The sequence below is a fragment of the Galeopterus variegatus genome, unplaced genomic scaffold, assembly GCF_000696425.1.
Source record: "Galeopterus variegatus unplaced genomic scaffold, G_variegatus-3.0.2 Scaffold1867, whole genome shotgun sequence".
Lineage (NCBI taxonomy): Eukaryota > Metazoa > Chordata > Mammalia > Dermoptera > Cynocephalidae > Galeopterus > Galeopterus variegatus.
In genome coordinates, this window is record NW_007727978.1 from 188,411 (window position 1) to 210,011 (window position 21,601).

General features: G+C 37.1%; 1 protein-coding gene across 1 annotated transcript in view; it reads left to right on the forward strand.

The window, feature by feature from the left end:
• The window catches only part of LOC103595852 (transmembrane protein 117), a 218,535-nt gene that overhangs the window by 124,063 nt on the left and 72,871 nt on the right, over positions 1-21,601 (forward strand). Inside the window, exon 3 of the mRNA XM_008579367.1 lies at positions 5,820-5,979. Coding sequence (XP_008577589.1) covers positions 5,820-5,979 — 160 coding nt within the window. The remainder of the gene's footprint in view (positions 1-5,819; positions 5,980-21,601) is intronic.

A 21,601-nucleotide genomic window follows, 5' to 3' on the forward strand; every position in this document is an offset into this window, starting at 1 on the left:
TTTTTTTCTTTTTTAATCATGAAAGGATATTGAATTTTGTCACATGCTTTTTTTGCATCTATTGAGATGATCCTTAAGCTCCATTCTCTTAATGTGGTATATCACATTTATTTATTTGTGTAAGCTGAACTATCCTTGCATCCTAAAGATAAATCTCACGTGATAATGGTATATGATATTTTTAATGTGCTGTTAATTTGGAAGGCTAGTATTTTGTGGAGAATTTTTACACTTATGTTCCCTAGGGATATTGGCCTATGATTGCCTTTTATTGTAGTATCATTTTTCTGGCTTTAATAACAGACTAATGCTGGCCTTATAAAATGAGTTTGGAAGTATTCCCCCTGTTGAATTTTCTGGAAGAGTTTGAGAAGAATTGCCATTAATTCTTCTTTAAATAAGTGCTTGATATAATTCACTAGTATAGCCATCAGGCTCTGGCTTTTCTTTGTTTGGAGGTTTTTTATTATTGATTCAGTCACTTAACTCATTATTGTTCTGTTCAGATGATTTTCTATTTCTTCATGATTTAATTTTGGTAACTTGTATATCCTTAGGAATTTATAAATTGCTTCTAGGTTACCCAATTTGTTGATGTATTCTTGTTCACAGTAGTCTGTTATGATCCTTTGTATTTTTTCTCTTTCATTTATAATTTTATTTATTTGGATACTCTTTTTTTCTCCATTGTTTTTTCTAAAAGTTTATCCATTTTGTTTATCTTTTCAAAAAAACATCTTTTTTATTGTTTTATTGTTTTTATAGTCTCTTTTATTTATTTCTGCTCTGATCTTTGTTACACCCTACCTTTTACTAAGTTTTGGCTTAGTTTATTCTTCTTTATATAGTAAAAAGATATAACTTTACTTGAGATGTAAAGTTAGATTGTTTATTTGAGGTCTTTCTTTTTTCTCAGTGTAGGCAGTTATTGCTATAATGTTCACTGACAGAATTGTGTTTGCTGCATCCCATCATTTTTGGTATGTTGTGTGTCCATTTTTATTTGGTTCAAGATACTTTTAAATTTTCCTTTTGATTTCTTCTTTGACCCATTGGTTGTTCATGAGCATGTTTAATTTCCAAATGCTTGTGAATTTTCCAAAATTCCTCCCGTTATTGATTTCTAGTTTTATACCATTGTGATTGGAAAAGGTACTCGAAATGATTTCAGTCTTCTTACATATTTAAAGAGTTGTTTTGTGGCCTAACATATGCTCTGTCCTGGAGAATGTTTCATGTGTGCTTTAGAAGAATGGGAAGAGAGATGATTTATGTCCCAGGCAGGAAGAAGCAGGACAGTGCGAGATTTCATTGTGCTACTCAGAATGGTGCACAATTTAAAAACCTATAAACTGTTTATTTTTGGAATTTTCCATGTAATAGTTTCAGATTGTGGTCAGTGGTGGGTAACAGATATCACAGAAAGTGAAACTGCAGATAAGGGGGACTACTGTAATGTGTCTTAGATAAATAATCTTTCAGTTGATCCTGCTTGGGATACTTTGCTTCATAAATCTGATGTCCATATCACTCCCAATATTTGGGAAGTTTTTAGCCATTATTGGTTTAAATGGCTTTCTGTTCCTTTCTTTCTTCTCCTGTGACTCCCAGAATTATATAAATATAATTTGCATATTCAGTCACTTAATGATGTCCTGTAGATTATTATGCTTTCTTCACTCATTTTCATTCATTTTTCTTTTTGTCTCTCTGATTGGTTAATTTCAAGTGACCTATCTTCAGGTTTCATAATTCTTTCTTCTGCATGATTTGCTTTGTTTTTGAAGCTCTCTTTTGAATTTTTCAGTTTTATCATTGCATTCTTCAGCTTCAGGTTTTCTGTTTGGTTCTTTTCATGGTTTCTATTTCTTTATTAAACTTCTTATCTTGTTCATGCATTGTTTTCCTGATCTTATTTTAGGAAATGAAATATCTATCTGTTTCTTCTATTTTATTGATCTTCTTTAAGATGATTGCTTCAAATTCTTTGTCAGGCAATTTATAGATCTCTATTTCTTTGGGATCGTTACTGGAGTTTATTATTTTTCTTTTGTGGTGTCATGTTTGCCTGATTCATCATTATCTGTATAGCTTTGCATTTGTGTCTGTGTGTTTGAAAGAAGATACACCTCTTCTAGTCTTTACAGATTGATTTTGGCAGACACAGACCTTCTCCTGTTGGGTCCCCAGGCTGATAGGATTGCTTGTAGGATCCAGTCAAGTGGGTTATAGAGTTTCCAGATCTGCAGTGGGGCCCTTGATTGGAAAGCTTCTTAATAGAAGCAAAGTGCACGTGGATCCTGTCTGGTTCCCGGGTGGACTAGACTACACCAAGGACTATGGGCAGTAGAACTGGTACTGGGACAAGGATCTGCTTCAGGGTCCACAGTTGGGTCCACAGGTGGTAGGCCAGGGGGACTGGCAGGTGTCTCTACCTTCAGGTTTTTGAGAGGGTTCCCACTGAGTCACTAGGTGGTTCCTAGGCAGGCCCCAGACCATGGCTGAGAGGAGCTGGAACTGGGTCAAAGGGCTGCTTCAGGCTCCACAGCTGAGTTTAAGGTCTGTAGGTCTGTAGGTCTCCCTTTAGGAGCACAGATGAAAATACCTCCTGCCAGGTTCCTGGGTGGGCAGTACAGCCCCTGACTGCTGCAGAGCAGGGCCAGAGCTGGGTCACAGGTCTGCTTCAGGATCCACATTCAGACTGAAGTCAGCTAGCCTGCCTCTGCAAGCATAGATGATCATGTTTGCCATAAGGTGCCTCAGTAGGCAGAACTGCTCTCAGACCATAGCTGAGAAGGGCTGCAGCCAAGTTACAGGGCTCTTTTAAGATTTTCAGTGAGAACAAGATCAGTGGGCCTGCCTCCAGGGGCATGGACAAGCATGTCTTCTGGCATGTCCCTGTGTGGGCTGGAATGCTTTCAAGCTGCAGCTGAGAAGGACTGCAGCTGAGTTACAGGGCCTCTTCAGGGTTCACAACTGCAACCAAGGTCAGCAGGCCTTTCATATAAGGTGCAGGTAGGCATTACTTCTCCCAGGTCCCTTGGCAGATGGTTCTGGTAGCAGTACCAATGCCAAATGGGGCTGTAGGCAAGTCTATAGGGGGATGAGGCTGTTTCTGGGTCTGTATCCAGGACCCTGGTTCAAAAGCCTGCCAACTGGGTTCAACCCTCCCCTCAAAACAGTTCTCCTCAGTCTTGGGCTCCACCTGAGTTGTGCAATGTCCTACCTGGGTCCCAAGCCTTTCATGAAGGCACTTTTGTACATGGGTGGCTGAAAAATTCTTGTTGCCATGGAGAGATATGAGCTTGGGACCTCCTATTCCACTATCTCGTTGATATTGCTCCCTGACTACCTCCTTTATAGATGTCAGAATAGATGAGATTTCTAATTGCTTGGCAGGCACTTATTCCAAACTCCCAGACTTTGACACCTAAAAATGTGCTTCAGAATGAGTATTTGATTTTACATTATCAGTTTACATATTTAGACCAGTGAAGTAACATTGTAGTATTAATTCCTATGTAATCAACTGTCTTCACAAAAGGAGGCTCAAAGTGAAAATGCAGTGACGATAAAATATTAACCTATAGATCACAGACTCTGGCCAATAGAATTGACATTGGCCATAGAGCTGGAGTGAGGTTCTGGAGTATCCTTGCTTCACCAGAGGTTAGCTGTGTAGTGCTGGGTAACATGGAGGTGGGACATTCTGTGAAAGAGACTAGGGAGGCAAAGAAAGTGGGGGAGCTTGAGGGAATTAGGACCCCAAGTATTTACCAACCTATAAAGGCATACCAGTCTTGAGGAAGTTATGTGTGTACACACACACACACACACACACACACACACACACACACACACACGGCATAATTGTGGGAAACATATTTGAAAAGCTAAGAGTGGCAAGAAAATACCCTTATTACTAAAAGGAACTTTGAAGAATAGTCAGTACTCACCTGTTCTTTATGCAGGTTGTTATATTCCTTGTTGACAAAAGAAATTGTAGTAATTTCATTCAGATATGCTTAAAGTTTTTCAAACTCAAAAAAACAACAAAAAAATTTGACTTAACGTGGAGAAAATGTTGTTTAAAATTCCTCTATTCTTATACTTGATTATGTATTATTTGCAATTTCTTTCTGTTGAATTGTAATAATTAGTTATGATTTCTTTCATATTTATTTAATTCATTTGAATTTCTGGTATCAAAGGTATTCTAAACAGTAACACGAGATAATATTTAATTTATATTCTGGAGGTTACGATCCAAATTCTTTTGTGAGTTTGCGATTTTAATAAAATAAATAATTTTTAATAAAAAGTTTATTTTCCCAAATTTCGAAAACCAATATATCTTTTTTATTCATAGGGAGAAAAAATTCTAAGGAGGATTTTATTATATTCATTATATCAAAATTCCAAATAAGTTGTGAAAAAGAAACTTAAAATTTTTGTTTAGAAATTTATACTCTGTGCAATTGAAAAGAGACTTCCAGAAATATATATATTATTCTTTTTGGGTACCAATTATTATAAGACATTAGAGGGGAAAAACAGTTTGTTAATTGTCAAAACGGGTACGGGTATGTGTTCTTTTGTGTTATTTGACCTCCATATTTTTCTTCTGTTTTTCTTTATTTCCTTTACTTTCATTTCTTCCTTTCTGATTAAATTTATTTGCAAATAATTTTTTTTTTAATTCAAAACCATACCCAGACACCAATATAGCCCTGAAAGCAGAAGCTTAACTACATTATTATCTGGCAGATTAAATTTCCATTTTCCTCATTTCAGATCTCTAGTTACTTTAAATATTAATATTAAAGACTAATTAAGGTATTTTTAAAAACTTTATAAAAAGCTTTAATCTCGGGGCCGGCCCAGTGGCGCACTGCTACAGTGCGCCACTTGGGAGCGCGGCGGCGCTCCCGCCGAGGGTTCGGATCCCACATACAGACCGGTTCCCGCTCACTGGCAGAGCGAGGTGCGGGCGCAGCGCCAAGGGTTGCGATCCTGTTGCCGGTCCCGGTCTGGTACGGGCGCGACACTGAGGGTTGCAGTCCGTTGCCGGACACGAAAAAAGACAAAAAGGAAAAAAAAAAAAGCTTTAATCTCAACAAACGTTAATTGAAATTCATCTGTACATAATTATGCAAGATTTTATGGGAGCTACAAAGATACATGAGAAAATCTCAAGCTCCTAGTACCTTATGAATGGGAATGAATGACTGGACATGGAAAATGTCATTAGGCCACAAGCCACCTATAATAAGTGTCCTATGAGAAGAGGAGGCTACATTGTTGGCATTTAGAGGTGGCTCCTCGATGGAGCTCATCAGACTATGGGATTGATAAGACTGGTCTAACTATCCCTCTCCTTTGTTGGAGGGTATGGAATTCAAGGACTTTCTTACCCATTTACCATCTACCTTATGTTCTTATATATGCATGCCCACTACCCTCAGTAAACAATGTATGTGTAAGGAGAGCTACACACATCAGTGTTCTCTTTGGGACACTTATTGCACTAACTAAGGACATTTGTAATATTTTTGTTGTTAATTACTTGTTCCATAATCATAACCTTAGTGCTCTTTAGGGAAAATCTTGGAAGAGATGCTATCATAACTTTTTATAATTGCTTTGGGAAGAAAGCCCTTAATTTACGTCTTTTTATCTTCTTTTTGGTGAATATGCCTTAGGGTAGGTATTTAGCAAGGGGTAGATGTTTAACACAGCAGAGATAACATGCACTCTCCAGTGTCTATACTTGTATTATTTTATCTAATGTTATTTAATGAGTGTCTTGTTCCTTGCAGGACGGTACTGTTTACTCTGACTTCTGTGGTTGTACTTGTCATTACAACTGACTGGATCAGCTGGGACAAGCTGAATAGGGGATTTTTGCCTAGTGATGAAGTTTCCAGAGCATTCCTTGCTTCTTTCATATTGGTCTTTGACCTCCTTATTGTGATGCAGGTAAGTGTCTTTGTATTTCCTTCCTCTCACTGAAACTACTCCATGCTTTGTTCTCGGTACAACAAACATTATACAGCAACAGCCTCCATAAAAAGCTAGAAAAGTGCATAATTTACAGTTGCTACTAATGGGGCCTTCTCTGATCATATTTTTAACAGTTTTACTGGGAGGAAAAGCCAATTGGGCTTTTATGAAAGGGGCATCAAAAATTCATTCTATGAACATTTTTAAGTAGGCCCCCAGAAACCATACAAGGTGGATTTTCTGCCAGACTTTCAGGAGGAAAAACAAGAATAACAACAACAAAACAAAAACAAAAACAAAACCCTGTCATTTAGTAAAAAGAAAGCTGCAGACATGAAGATGATATAGAGCCAGCTAAACAGGGAAAAGCTATTGTGAAAGCAACTCAGGGTTTTATAGCAGTTGAAATGGAGTGATGCAAAATGCTTTTTCTGGTTATGGAAATTATCACTTTCTTTCAGTATTCACCAGAGATCATTGCATTTTCATGTAAACAATATTTCTGCCCTGCTTGGCAACAGATTTTTTTGGTACAATAGCATCTAACCAGTGTTACTTATGTAATCTTTGAGTGTGAATGTTTGGTTGGGGCTTTAGGAATATACCTTTAAATGGAGCAGAAAGAGACATTAGCTATTTCTTGGCACTTTATCTTGCTCATTAAGTGTCCATCCATTTGCTAGACACTTTCTTACTGCTTTCATAAGGCAATTTTGGTCTTTCCCCTCCTGACGCATCACGTCACTAGAACAAAGGCTATCATTGCTGAAGGGAAAGGAAACTCGGTTGTATTCTGAATTTATGTGAGATTTCACAGGATAGCACATTGGTTTTCCCATTTCTAGAGGCAAAGAGAGGCCTTTACGAAAGGTATTCATGTTGTTTCACAAGAGAATAATTGGGTTTTTTTAATTTGGTATTTAACATATCCTGGGTATTTGATTTAAGATGGTTCTGAAGTACAGTACTATTTTATGGGTGATATTTTAAAATATATTTTAGCTTTTTAAAAATTATTTAAAGATGTAAAATTCAATATTTTTATCCCATTTAAAAATTGATGGATTTCTTTTTTCATTTCTTTTGAAATAGATTAGTACAGTAGAGGAAGCCATGGACTTTGAGTCAGACAGCATTGGCAGGTTTCAGATCATCTCACTAGCCGTAGGACCTCCTCTGATTATCTACAAAATGGAATTTATAGCATGTATGCAATAGTATCATGCATTGCTTGTATAAAGGCCATTTTGATCTTTTATTTCTAAGTAATATACTTCCTAATGTAAAATGTCCGCTTTGGCCAAATGGCTACTGATAACTCTGAATCCATCTTAAAGTGAAAGGAATGTGTAGCCAAGTAGACTGTTGTCTCCTTGAATTTGCTTAAATTTATATATGTGAGAGCATAAATTCCATGATTTCCCATTACCATTCTCTGCTTTCTACCTTATTTATGTAAGTTTTAAGTATTCTTCCAATAAGTTCACTAAAATCAGGAACTTCAAGTAGAAAAATATAACATTGCAATTTATAGGTATTATGGATTCACTAAAAAAGCACTTAATAAGAACAGATGGAAGAAAGGAAAGATAGTCAAGATTTATACAAGCAGTGTCAGCAGGATTAGAAAGGGAAAAACATTCTAAATGAAAAAATGCTATAAAAATGTAAAGAGTCAGTAAAGTGCTGAAGTGTTCAGAGAGTAGCCAGAGCACCAATTGACTGAAGATGGAGAGGTCGTGCTGAAGAATATATCACTTTGGACCATTTTGGCTACCAGTAACCATAATCTTGCCAAGCCAGCTTAATCAAAATGAGCATGTATCACTGCTCTTTTTGTGTAGAGATGTCCTACACAATTGAAGAGGAGGGATGCAATTGCCTCTAGGGATATGTGAAAGCAGAAACTAAAGTATAACCAGGAACCCAGACCTAGCCTTCATTCTCCATCTCTCATCTTTTTTTGTTTTTCACTGTTTTCTTTTTTTCTCATATTGCAAAGCTGCTTTTTCAGTTTTTTAGTTCACATGGAATAAAATGGCCACTGCCAGCACGTCAGAGAGCCACCACCTGCTAGCTGTCAGGCCTAATTCCAGATTTCTTGGGACGAGATTGCAGGGACTGGATTGTCCTGAGCTCATCCCTGACCTGACTGGCTCAGCATGGGAGGCTGTGGGGGTGGGGCAGTCCCCCCCAAAAGAAGGAGAAATTGGCCTCAAAAGCCAAATTAATAGGTGTCTAACAGAAGGAGTTGAAAATGAGGCCCAAAAGGTAGGTCTCTTAGTTCCTTTTTGCTCTCCCCCAACATTGAGTCAGCCAGCCAGGCCTGCTCATTCACCTTTTTCTATGTCTCTTGCATCCTAATCCTTCCTTCTCATCTCTTTGCTGTCATTCCAGTTCTGACTCTCCTCTATAATATTGTAAAATTATCTGCTATCAAACCTTCTGCCTCTAGGTGTCCCTGTGTACCATATGGCCTTTGCAGCTCGCCCTCCTAATGCTCCAGCTGGAAATGCCATGTTGTACACATCACTTCTCAGCCCCAAATATTGTCACTCACTCCTCATTGTCCAAGAATACAGTCCAGACTCCAGATCTCTCTCTCAGTGTCCTCCACGATCTGGCCTGGCTCTGTTTTCTCTCATGTCTCCTAGGCGTGAGCTCTACCCCAGACCAAAGAGCTTACTTCTTGGCCCTTGACCACAGCATTTACTTGTTCCCAGGATGTTTGGGAGATTGCATCTCTCCTGCTGTATTCATCTGGATCCTATCCTTGAAGAACATTTCAACTCCCCCTTCATTAAAACCACGTGATTGCTTCCTCTTTGGAATTTCTGTAGCACTTCCTACCTGAACTGCAAATCAGCATGTCACTTTTTCCTTATAACTCTTCATATTCCTGGAGCTTCCCTAGCACAGTGCCTTACATGGGCAGGAGGAGGCCCAGAATAATAACTTCTTGATGAGGACAGAGAAGTGGCAGTTCAGCAGTGAGTCACATGCAAACTGTGCCCCCTTTTGTGGGCATCCTGTAGAAGTTCCAAGAACTAACAATATGGCATGAAATTAACTCTCATTAATTTCGTGGAAACAGAGGCCTAGAAAGCATATGTATTCAAGACACTTGGAAGTATGTAATACAATGTCCTAATAAGCCAATAACCAACTAAACTGTGGTCTAATCTCTATCATATTTACATATTTCAGATGAAAGAAAAATTAAGAAGTACTGAAATTGATGAAAATGGAGTTTAGTTTGACTAAACAGCCTGTCCTCATTAGAATTATTTAAGTGATTTAAAAGTAGTTGATTCTAGCCTTTCTAATAGTAGGGAAATTCCACTTGTACTATAGAAAGGTATTGTAATAAAAAAAATAAAATAAAGTGTTAGAATTTGGTACTATTTCTGTAAAGATTTTATTTTTAACAAAATAAGCCAATTCTAGGGCCGGCCCGGTGGCGCACTGGAGAGTGCGCCGCTTGGGAGTCTCCCGCCGAGGGTTCGGATCCCATGTGGAGACCGGTTCCCGCTCACTGGCTGAGCGCGGTGTGGGCGCAACACTGAGGGTTGCAATCCCATTACCGGTCAGTAAAAAAGACAAAAAGGAAAAAAGAAAAAATAAGCCAATTCTAAATACTTTCAGAGAAACATTTATTTTTATGGATATTAATGAAATAAGAATTTTTTACATTTATTGTTAAAAGTATTTATTGTATCCTATTTTTCTGTAGTTTTTGTAAAGCCACTAGAACTAAGAAATAAACAGATGCCAGCAAAATGTAACATGACTCATAGAAATCACACATACTACAGGACACAAGAAGTAAATTGTAAAGAAAACTTCCTTCTGAGGAAATTCTTATATCAAATTCTATTTTGTATTTGTAGTTATGTCACTTGATTTTTATATATCCCTTTATTTTATTGCATAAGTATTTGATTTGCAGTATGTCCAACCACCTACCTTCTCTGCTAGGTTAAGGAAAACATATGTCTAAGACATAGATGAGTTAAAATGTGTTGTAGAGTAAGCAAAGAAAAAAGTGTCAATAAGAGTTCACAAAAGAAAGAGATCATTGTAGACAAGAGTAGAAGAGGAAAGCTTCAGGGAGTAGATGAGACAGGAAGGGCAGCTAGACTTTGAAAATATGGAACAATGAACAAGACCATTTTTTCCAGCTGGGAGTAAAATCATTATCATCAAGATAAGAACTCAGGGCCGACCCGTGGCTCACTCAGGTGAGTGTGGCGCTGGGAGCATAGCAGCGCTCCCGCTGCGGGTTCGGGTCCTATATCGGGATGGCCGGTGTGCTCACTGGCTGAGCACAGTGCGGGCGACACCAAGCCAAGGGTTGCTATCCCCTTACTGGTCACAAAAAAAGAAAAAAGAAAAAAAAAAAAGATAAGAACTCAGATTTGTTCCATTAAATTTAGAACACATTTATCCATTCATTCCTAGTATACATTAGATGCTGGGGTCAAAGAACAATGGGGAAGGAGTTCAAAGATCAATAAAACACAGACCACAGGACTTTGTAGTTGCATAGAGGAATTTATAATTTAATAGGATAAATATAAGTAGAGAAGTGGAGAAATTTTAGGAATACTGTTTTTATGTTAGAAGAATTCTTCAGGTAGAAAGTGAACATCCCTACTTTTGCTACTTTCTAAATTCATCTCCCACCTTCTCAGGACCTGGTATGAGGACTTTAGAGAAAAGGAAATTTGTCCGTAAGACAGAGAACATTCTGTGCTTTTTTTACTAGACAAGAAAAAAGATAGTAAAAGAGGGAGGAGAGAGAAAGGAGAGAGGGAGGAGGAAGAGGAACATAAGAAGGAAAAAAGCCATGAAGAGTCAGAAAGATGAATATAGGTGAGGATGCGTTGAGGAGCCAGTAAAATTCTCTAGGGTGTGCAGGTGTGGGGATCAGGGGGAGAGAGCAGGATTAGGCAGCAGCAATTACCCCAGAGACCAAAGGAGTTATGTCCATTGTTAACTTTCAAACTATTCTTTGTCTCTCATGGATGCTTTACATAACTGGACTCTAGGGGATTGGTGTTAGGGAAGATTTAAAAACAGTTAAATGTTATAGCTGCATCAATGTAGTCTAGCACCAAGATGGCATCTGCTTAACAAAGGTCCAAGAGGCAGAGGAAGCCATGAGAAGGTAAATTTCTACAAATTTATAAGTAAGTATGGAAAGGTATTGCATTTCCAGAAGCTTTGCAATTAGTGAAACCTCAAATCAATGATGCTTAGTTACATAGCTGTCATCGAGATATTTAAAGCAAGGTGGTTAGGAGTATTGGCTCGGGAATCAAAATTCCAGAGTTCAGATCCTGGCTCTACCATTTACTAGCTCTCTGACTTTGAGATTAGGTACTTAATTATTCTGGGCTAATAATAGTGTCTACTTCATAGGGTTGGTTATGGTGCAGAATTGCATAGAGCTGTGCTTGGTATGTGTAAGTGCTACAAAATGTTAACTGTACTCAACAGTGAGTGAGAATGCTTGTAAGTTACACGTGAGTTTTAATGCTCTGTAATGTTGCAGAAGTAGACTGAAGCCACATTACTGAAGGGCTTGAAAAGCTCTCCAAAATATTTGGACAGAGAAACACGAGATGATGATCAAAGGGTACAAAGTTTCAGTTAGACAGCAGGACTAAGTCTTAGTGATCTGTTGCAAATCCTAAGGGTAGTGATGAGCCAACAAGAGTTCCAAGAAACAAGTACTAGAAACTAATGGTTAGTTTAGAAAGGTATACTTTAAAGGTTGAAAAATGATTTAAAAGAAGGTATAGTAGAAGGAAGGTGTCAAGTTTATATGGTGAGTGTGGCACTTTATGCGTGGAGTGTTAAGGGATTGACCAGGGCTGTGGCAATAGAAATAAACACAGGAAATGTATTATTTGAAAATGGAAATAAAAGGACTTGCTCATTCATGTGTTGGAGTTGAGGGAGAATTACTCAAGATGACATTTATAGCATCATTAGCTGTGATTGTTTGCCCTGCCATTTTGTGAGCTCTTTGAAGTGGGAGCCATGCTATATCAACTTTAACATATTCATCACCTTGTACAGCACCTTATAGGATCCCTGTAATATAATAGATAATTTTTAATGTTTTTTGACTAAATGAACTATGATCAGATTTCATGCAATAGATTGAAATAACAGTGGAGCTATCAACTAAAGCCAAGAAATGTGAGGAAATAAGTAGTTTGAGAAAGAATGTGAGGAGTTTTGATTTAGGCATGTGGCACTGTGGTGATGGCAGCATATCCAAGTGTGGAACTGCTGGACAGAGAAAGAGATGTTGGTCAAAGGGTAGGAATTTTTAGTAAGACAGGAGGAATATGTTTCAGTGACCTATTGCACAGTATGGTGCCTATAGTTAATCATAATGTATTGTATATTTCAAAATTGCTGAAAGAGTAGATTTTAAGACTCAACAAAGAAGAAATGGAAAATATGAATAGACTGATAATGCAGTAATCAGCAGTTTCCCAACAAAGAAAAGCCCAGGACCAGATGGCTTTATTGCTGAATTCTACCAAACCTTTAAAGAGGAATTAATACTAATTCTCTTCACACTATTCCAAAAAACTGAAACAGAGGCCATTCTCCCAAACTCATTCTATGAGGCCAGAAGCACCCTGATACCAAAACCAGACGAAGATACAACAACAAAAAAGAAAACTGCAGGTCAATATCCTTGATGAACATAGATGTAAAAATTCTCAATAAAATACTAGCAAACAGAATCCAACAGCACATCAAAAAGATTATACACCATGACCAAGTGGGATTCATCCCAGGGATGCAGGGATGACTCAACATATGCAAATCGATAAATGTGGTATATCACATCAACAAAATGAAAGACAAAAACTGTATGATCATCTCAACAGATGCAGAAAAGCATTTTATAAAATTCAATATTCCTTTATGATAAAACTCTAAGAAAATCTAAGAAATTAGTTATAGAGGTAGGGTATTACAACCCAATAAAAGCCATGTATGACAAATCCACAGCTAACATCATCCTGAATGGGGAAAAGTTGAAAACTTTTCCTCTAAGAACAGGAGCAAGTCAAGGATACCCACTCTCATCACTCCTATTTAACATAGTACTGGAAGTTCTAACCAAAACAATTAGGCTAGAGAAAGACATTAATGGCATACGGATTGGAAAAGAGGAAGTCAAATTGTCCCTGTTTGCAAATGATATTATCATATATATATATATATATGTGTAAACACCTAAAGATAAACTCTTATAGCTGATAAATTAGTAAAGTTGCAGGATATAAAATCAATATATAAAAGTCAGTAGCATTTCTATATACCAACAGTGAAGTAGCAGAAAAAGAAAACAAGAAAGCAATCCTATTTATAATAGCTACCAAATAATTAAAATACCCAGGAATAAATCTAACCAAGGACGTGAAAGTTCTCTATGATGAAAACTACAAAACACTGATGAAAGAAATTAAAGAGGGTACAAAAAATGGAAAGACATTCCATGCTCATGGATTGGTAGAATTAATTTTGTGAAAATGTCTATATTACCCAAAGTGACCTATAGATTCAATGCAATCCCTATCAAAATACCAATAACATTCTTCACAGAAATAGAAAAAGCAATCCTAATATTCATATGGAACGAAAGAAGGCCTCAAATAGCCAAAGTAATCCTGAGCAAAAAGAGTAAACCAGCAAGCATCACACTACCTGACTTCAAATTATACTACAAAGCTGTAGTAACCGAAACAGCACGGTACTGGCATAAAAACAGACACTTGGACCACTGGAACAGAATAGATAACCCAGAAATAAACCCATGTATTTACAGCCAACTGGTCTTTGACAAAGGCACCAGGAACATACACTGGGAAAAGGACAGCCTCTTTAGTAAACTGTACTGGGAAAACTGGATATCCATGTGTAGAAGAATGAATCTAGACTCCTATCTCTCACCATAAACAAGTCAACTCTAAACGGATTAAATACTTAAATGTAAGACCTGAAACTGTAAATGTTCTAGAAGAAAACACAGGGGAAACGCTGCAGGACACTGGACTAGGCAAAGGCTTTATGAATAAGACCTCAAAAGCACAGGCAACAAAAGCAAAAATTGACAAATGGGATTTTATCAAACTATTAAGCTTCTGAACAGCAAAGGAAACAATCAACAGAGTGAAGAGACAATCTACAGAATGGGAGAAAATATTTACAAACTATGCATCCAACAAGGAGCTAATTTCCCACATATACAAGGAAAAGGAACTCAAACAACTCAATAGTAAAAGAAACAAATAGCCCAATTAAAAAATGGGCAAGAGGGAAGAATAGACATTTTTCAAAAGGAGACATTCAAATGGCCAACATCACTAATGCTAAACACAGAAATGGTCAACATCACTCATGCTAAACATCATTAATCATCAGGGAAAAGCAAATCAAAACTACATTGAGATATCATCTCACCCCAGGTAGACTGGCTATTATCAAAAAAAGAAAAAAGAAAATAACAAATGCTGACAAGGATGAGAAAAGAGAACACTTATACACTGTTGGTGGGATTGTAAAATAGTACAGCCATTTTGGAAAACAGTTTGGAGGTTTCTCAAATAACTACAGATAGAACTAACATATGATCTAGAAACCCGCTACTGGGCATATATGCGAAGGAATGGAATGCATCATGTTGAAGGGACACCTGCATTCCCGTGTTTATCGCAGCTCTGTTCACAATAGCCAAGATATGGAACCAACCTAAATGTCCATTGACAGTTAATTGGAGAAGGAAAATGTGGTGCATATACATAATGGAATACTATTCAGCCATAAAAAGAATGAAATTCTGCCATTCATGGCAACATGGATGGGCTGAGAGAAAATTATGTTAAGTGAAATAAGCCAGGCACAGAAAGAAATATCACATGCTCTCACTCATATGTGAGCTAAAAAAGAGGAAAAAAAAAAACCCAAAATGAATAAATAATAATAGTAATAAGTTGAACTGTTAAAAGGAGAAAGAAAAACTGTGGTTACTACAGGTGGGAAAGGGGAAGGAAGAGGAGTGAGAGGTGGTTAATGGCAACAAAATTATAGCAAGATAAGAAAAATAAGTCCTGGGAATTATTTTCCCAGTTGACCTGGGAATCTATAATTAATAATGATTTACTGCATGATACAAAATAACTAGAAGAGAGATCAAATGTGCATATCACAAAGAAAAGATTAACTTTTGCAAATTATGAATATGTTAATTACCTTGAGTAGATCAGCAAACATTGCGTACATGTATTGAAATATAACTCTGTGCCCTATAAACATGTACAATCAATATGTTTCAATAAAATTTTTTAAAATGTTCTCACCAGAAATGAATAAGTACGAAATGATATTTTAATTAGCTTGATTTAATCATTCCACAATATATACATATATCATAACATTACATCATACCCCATGAACATATGCAATTATTTGTCAATTAAAAATAAAATACAATTTTAAAAAAGAAATAAAGAGGGAGACAAAAAGAATTGGAAAGTAGGCGAAAGACTCAGAAGAAATCTGTCTATTTCTATATAGATAGATGTAAACATTTTTGTATGTATATATATATGTGCATGTATACAAATGTGTGTATGTGTATATCTATGTAATATATTAGATTTATGTGCATCAAAGTGATAAGAAAACCTGTGAGAGGAGAGGCTATTAAGGAGAAGAAAGGTTCGAGGATCAAGTTTTAGTGAATCCTCGTACAGATGATACATTGTTTGAACACTACTCTTTCTTGTAATTATTTACATACTTGTCTGTTACCTACGCACTGCGTACCTCCTGTAATGTGTAAGCTCCATGAAAAGAAGAAATACTTTTTCAATTTTTACATTCCCACAGCGAGCTCATGTTTAATACACTGCAGTTTTACCATATTTGCTGAATGAAAGAATAAATAAAGGAATGAACATAACATTTCATGAAAGCCAATGAACGTGATTTTTCAAGAGGTAAAATGTTTAACAACAGCAGGAGAATGAACCATCAATAATATTAGATTAGGTCATTTCCACTGATGTATGATCTTACAGAAATTAAATATCTAAATAAAAATCTGAATAAATTGCAGTTAAGTGTTTAAAAGGACTTTTTGGTCTAGTAGAAAAGCACTTGGGGAGAAGTGATATTTCCTGAAAAGCAATTCCTAATGCACTGAAAAAATAATTATGAAAATTGCAGTCTACGAACATTTCACTGCGTAACATTTAAAGTGTGTTTGTTTTCCGTTTTGTGCATGGTTCGTAGAAGTATATTGACTAGTTAAAAAATAGGCGTATGACTCTTGGTAGGATTTATTTTAAAACCCCATTGACCCGACTTCAGTAGGGCACTTCTTTTGAGGTCACACTTGTGGAAAGTGGATTCAATCATTTCAGAACAGAGCAGAGCAACAAACCAACCAAAACTTATTTTAATTAAGTGGCCATGGTGTTTTGACAAGGTGGAATGTATTTTCAGGGTATGTTATTCCAGCTGGTTTTATTTTCAGGCTACTTAGAAAGAAAGATTTGTTTAAATGTCTGTGCATCATATTTAACATGTTCTTGAGCTTTGTGAATATCTTATATATCTTTTTCAAAGTATTTTAAACTCCTCTTTGCACCTGTTTCACATTTTTCATTTCTCTTACTCCAGGGTTACACTGCTATTTGAAAACATAGTAATGGTGATTTCTGTAACAGATCCCAAGTGATGGCATGGAGGAAAGAGCTTATGATTTAAGTAGTACTCGGATTAACCATATATGCCTATATGCCTATTCTCTTCATGGTATGTTCCTAAGGGGTTAAATCTCGATTTTATTTACTGTCACCATTTTGCCCTTCTGACATCACCACCAATCCAGGAGCAAGACCGACTGTTCCAGGAGAATCATACAGGGGAACCCCATTAGAGTTATTGGCAGTCCATGCAACTGGTCTATAAATAGAAAACAGATTACCACAGTGAGTCTTGTCCATTCAGCATGAGAGAGTCCAGCTAAGTGGGCAGCCTACATAAGTTGCCAGGGAGGATGTCTTGGCAGGTGGCCCCTGGTTTCAGGGAAATTTGGCAGAAAGTAACAGGTGAGCTGGAAGCATTGAGGTTATCAGGCAAACACTTTTAGAATCCAATCATGGGTACTGGAGTGACAAACACATTCACTTGAAAATGAAACTAATATTCTGGTAAGCATAAGATACAGATCACAATTTTAAAACAGGCAGTTAGTTCTATGAGTGACTATTGTGAGCAGGAGAGATCATTCAAATCTTTATGTATAATGTGGGAAGAATGTAGCTTGAAGGAATTATATTTGGTTAAGTATGTGGAAAATAGAGACATTCAAGTTTTATCCCAATTTAAAGTCAAATGCTTTAGTCCCTGGTGGATTTTTTTTTTTTAAAGAGAGCTAGAACATGATTAAAAAACTGGAAAAATATAAATTCTATACTGTTTCACATGAGCAGTTATTTTTTCAAAGCCATACTGAGGCAGCAAGATATAACTCCTTTGAATTTGTACTTCTGATGCATGTGTTTTTTTGCCATCATTAGTGCCTAATCATCCCCCGTTTTTGCAGGTAATCGCTTCTCTCCAAGTGCTTTTCTAATAGACCAAAAAGCCTTTTTTAACACTTAACTCTGCAATTTATTCAGATTTTTATTTAGATATTTAATTACTGTAAGATCATACTTCAGTGGAAATGTCCAAATCTAATATTATCGATGTTCATTCTCCTGCTATTGTTAACATTTTACCTCTTGAAAAATCACATGCTCATTGGCTTTTGTGGGATGTTATGTTCATTCCTTTATTTATTTTTTCATTCAGCAAAATATTTATGGTAAAACTGCAGTGCACTAAACATGAGCTCGCTGCGGGAATGTAAAAATTGATAAAGCATTCCTTCTCCTCGAGGAGCTTGCACATTACAGGAGGTATGTAGGTAATAGTCAGGCACTTAATAATAGGCGTTTATGGTTAATTCAAGTACATCACATTTGTATGTGTAGCATGGTTGGCCCTAGAAGTCCTATACAGCAGTTGCCACTTGTCATTATACCACTTGTATGTGATAAAAAGTGCAGTGTTACAAACTGACACACTCATATCACCAGGCCCTCAGCTCCTTGGGGGCAGGTTTCAAACTCAGAGTAAGGCTGTACTTTAGGTCAGAATTGTATGGTTGATGCTAAATGTAAGCCCTAGTGACAGCCATTCATCTCAAATACCTTTTCCCAGATCAGATGAACCAGTCCTTTGTAATTTCTTTTAATGAGCAGTGTCAGAGATATGAGGTATTTCTATGAGCTCCTCTATTAACTTTTTAATATACAGTGATAAAGCCAAGGAACAGTTACATACGAAATTTTGTAGGCAATGAGAAATCATGGAAGCCAGTACAACAATCCTTTGTAATACAGAACATTCATTTTAAACTCATGCCTAAAATAAGTGAAAAAGAGCTATTTTTAGACAGACAAGTTCAGTAATATCACAGTCATGGAATTTTAGAGCAGGAGGAACATTTAGGATCATTTTTCACTTTCTAAATTTTACAGGTGAAGCCCAGGGAGGTTCTGTTACTTGCCTGAAGTCATAATGTCAACCAGTGGTGGGGCCCAGTGTAGAACCTGGGTCTTTTGAACCCCAACCCACTACCCTAACAGGTAATTTCTAGGTCAAGGTGCATTTCCCCTGGAGATAGACATGAAGAGGAGTCTTGGGGAATGTTGTCCCACAAGTGGCTCTAGTTAGATTAAAACAAGGTCCAACGCCAGGAGACTATATTGAGTATCATTCAGAGTACAAACGAGGGACAAGCTACTAAGAAGGGCAGAATGATGCTACGAAAACGCTACTGGACTAAGAAGAAGACAGGGCTGAAGGGAGACAGGGAGGCAAAAGGAAAAATGAAAGGCTCATATTCATTGAACACTTACTATGTGCTGGGCACTATCCTGAGTGCTTAGATATACTTTATTTAATCTTCTAAAATCCCCTTACAAGGATAATATGATTATTAGCTATAATTCTGCAAATGAGAAAAAATGAGAATTCCCCAAGGCATACAGGGTCTGGATTCAGCAGAATGAGGATTAAAAAAAAAAACAAAAAACTAGATCTCTCTGATTCCAAACCTCATACATTTTTTATACCTTGTCGCATTGTTGTGCATATCAAATGAAATAATATGCACGATGTTCACAGCAAGGAACATGACAGGTTACAGGAAGCTTTGTGAACGATGGGGACACCCCTGCAATAGACTGAAGTCAAGGCTGTATTTATTAGTGGCAGCATGACATTGGTTAAGTCACTTCATTTCTAGGAATCCATTTTCTCAATTATAGCATGATGATTTTTTCCTCACCCATGTTGCAAGATTTTTGTGGTGGTCAAATAAATAGAGCACTTGAAGTATGATATTTTTGCATATCAGAACATATAACTCTGAATAGAAGAAAATTAATTTAGTTGGAAAAAAGTTTTAGAGTTATTCTTTGAATTACAATTGATCATTTTGGCTAAGGAAAACTGTAATAATGTTAGAGTCTGAGAAACAGCATTGTAGCCATAACCTGCAGATAGAGATACACACTAAGGGAATATTCTGTTACATGATCATAAGAATCACCAGGACCCTTACAAAGAGCTGGGTTTTCTGGCTATCAGATCTTCACAAGTTTCTTGTTTAGTGAGTGTGCAGGGGTGCCTGGGAATCTGCTCATTTACTCATCACAGATGATTCTTGTGACCACAGTCCCCTGCATTAGAATCATCTGGGTGCTGCCTAGAATGCACATTCTTGAGGCTTGCTCTGACAGCTAGCGGTATCACAATCACTAGGGGATTTGGTTTGGAAACATGAGTTTTTACTTAGCTCAATTGTGATTTCTCTGAAACTCACTGCTCTCAGGTAATACCGGTAATAAGTGAATGTTTGCTCTTGCTTTGATTCGGATGATACAGGTGGCCATACCTAACAGAACCCCAAGAAAATTCTAAACTGCCAGATAGTACTCTGCATTTATTGCATTTGATGAAGTTTGAGGAATTGTTCAGAATTTTGCATTTATCATATAAAACATTGTTTTTATGGTGCATATTGTAAAAAGCTGAAGAAATGAAACTAAATATGTACCCAGTGCATTTTTCTCTATTTTTTGATGAAAATACATTTTATAAATATCCCTTTGCTGAAGACGGTATTTATGTCTGAGATGCTTGCCATTTATTTAATCTTTGTTTAATTTCAATAGCTGAGTACATTTTTTTGGGAAGGCAAATAAGATCTAAAGTATAGGAATAACATGAAACCAAAAAATACACGTTTCTCAGTTTTCTAACAACATAACTTTATACACAAAAATATATGTGTAGGATAAAAATGAAAAGAAGTTGTTTATAAACCCTTTCAACCCTTCCTGGGCCTTCTAAAGAGGGTGGATATGGAGGAAGTCCCTTTGTTTTAATGAATAGGGTGGTGGGTGTGTATGCAAAGGGGAGAAGCTCAGGGACCTAGATAGGTAGTCACATGCAGGCGGTAAGACAGTAAGTAGGAGCCAGAGGTTGAAAGAAGTTGTTGTGGTCAAAGAAAGAGAGAGGCATAAAGGTGATAGCTGCCACAGCTTATGGAACTTGGGAGAGAGGATTTTCAGAAAAATTTTGCTCTGTCATATGCAACATTACATCCTACATCCAGCTTCCCTCAAACATTTTTCAGTTAAAAAAAAAATATTTTTTAATATATGTATATAAGTAAATATATATATTAAATATATATATATTTATATTTTCCAATTATTTTGAAATTATTTTCCCCTAGCCCCATCTCTTTTTTTAGATTTAAGGTGGGATTTTGGGTAAGAGCCAGGGGTAGGACAAGGTCCTGGAGGCCAAGATACATTCTGATGACATAAATACAAACATCAGTAGGTCCTTACATGCAGTGTTGAATAGAAACAAGGTCTAGTGGGTGCATTCACTTTATCTTATGACTGCCTCACTGCCTCTTTATTTATTTATTTATTATTTATTTTATTTTATTTTTTTTTGTCTTTTTGTCTTTTTTCGTGACCGGCAACGGATCGCAACCCTCAGTGTCGCGCCCGTACCAGACCGGGACCGGCAACGGGATCGCAACCCTCGGTGTTGCCCCCGCTCCTCGCTCAGCCAGGGAGCTGCCGGTGTGTATGTGGGATCCGAACCCTCGGCGGGAGCGCTGCCGCACTTCCCAAGCGGCGCACTGTAGCAGTGCGCCACCGGGCTGGCCCTTTATTTAGTATTTGTAATTCTTTCCTCTTTTGTTTTAATGATATTACATTTTTTTTTTTTTTTTTTAGCTCAAAGCTAAACTGTATGTCTCTTTCTTTTTAATCCAGTTTGTCAAATCCTCTTCCACTAACTACCCCTTAAACATCCTAGGTGCTTCTGCCTTGGGATCCCTTGTCTCCTCAGCCCAGCTATTTTTCTAAAGCAGTCCCCTCCACTGCCATGGCTTCAAGTCCTCCCAGCAGTCTGGTCTTAC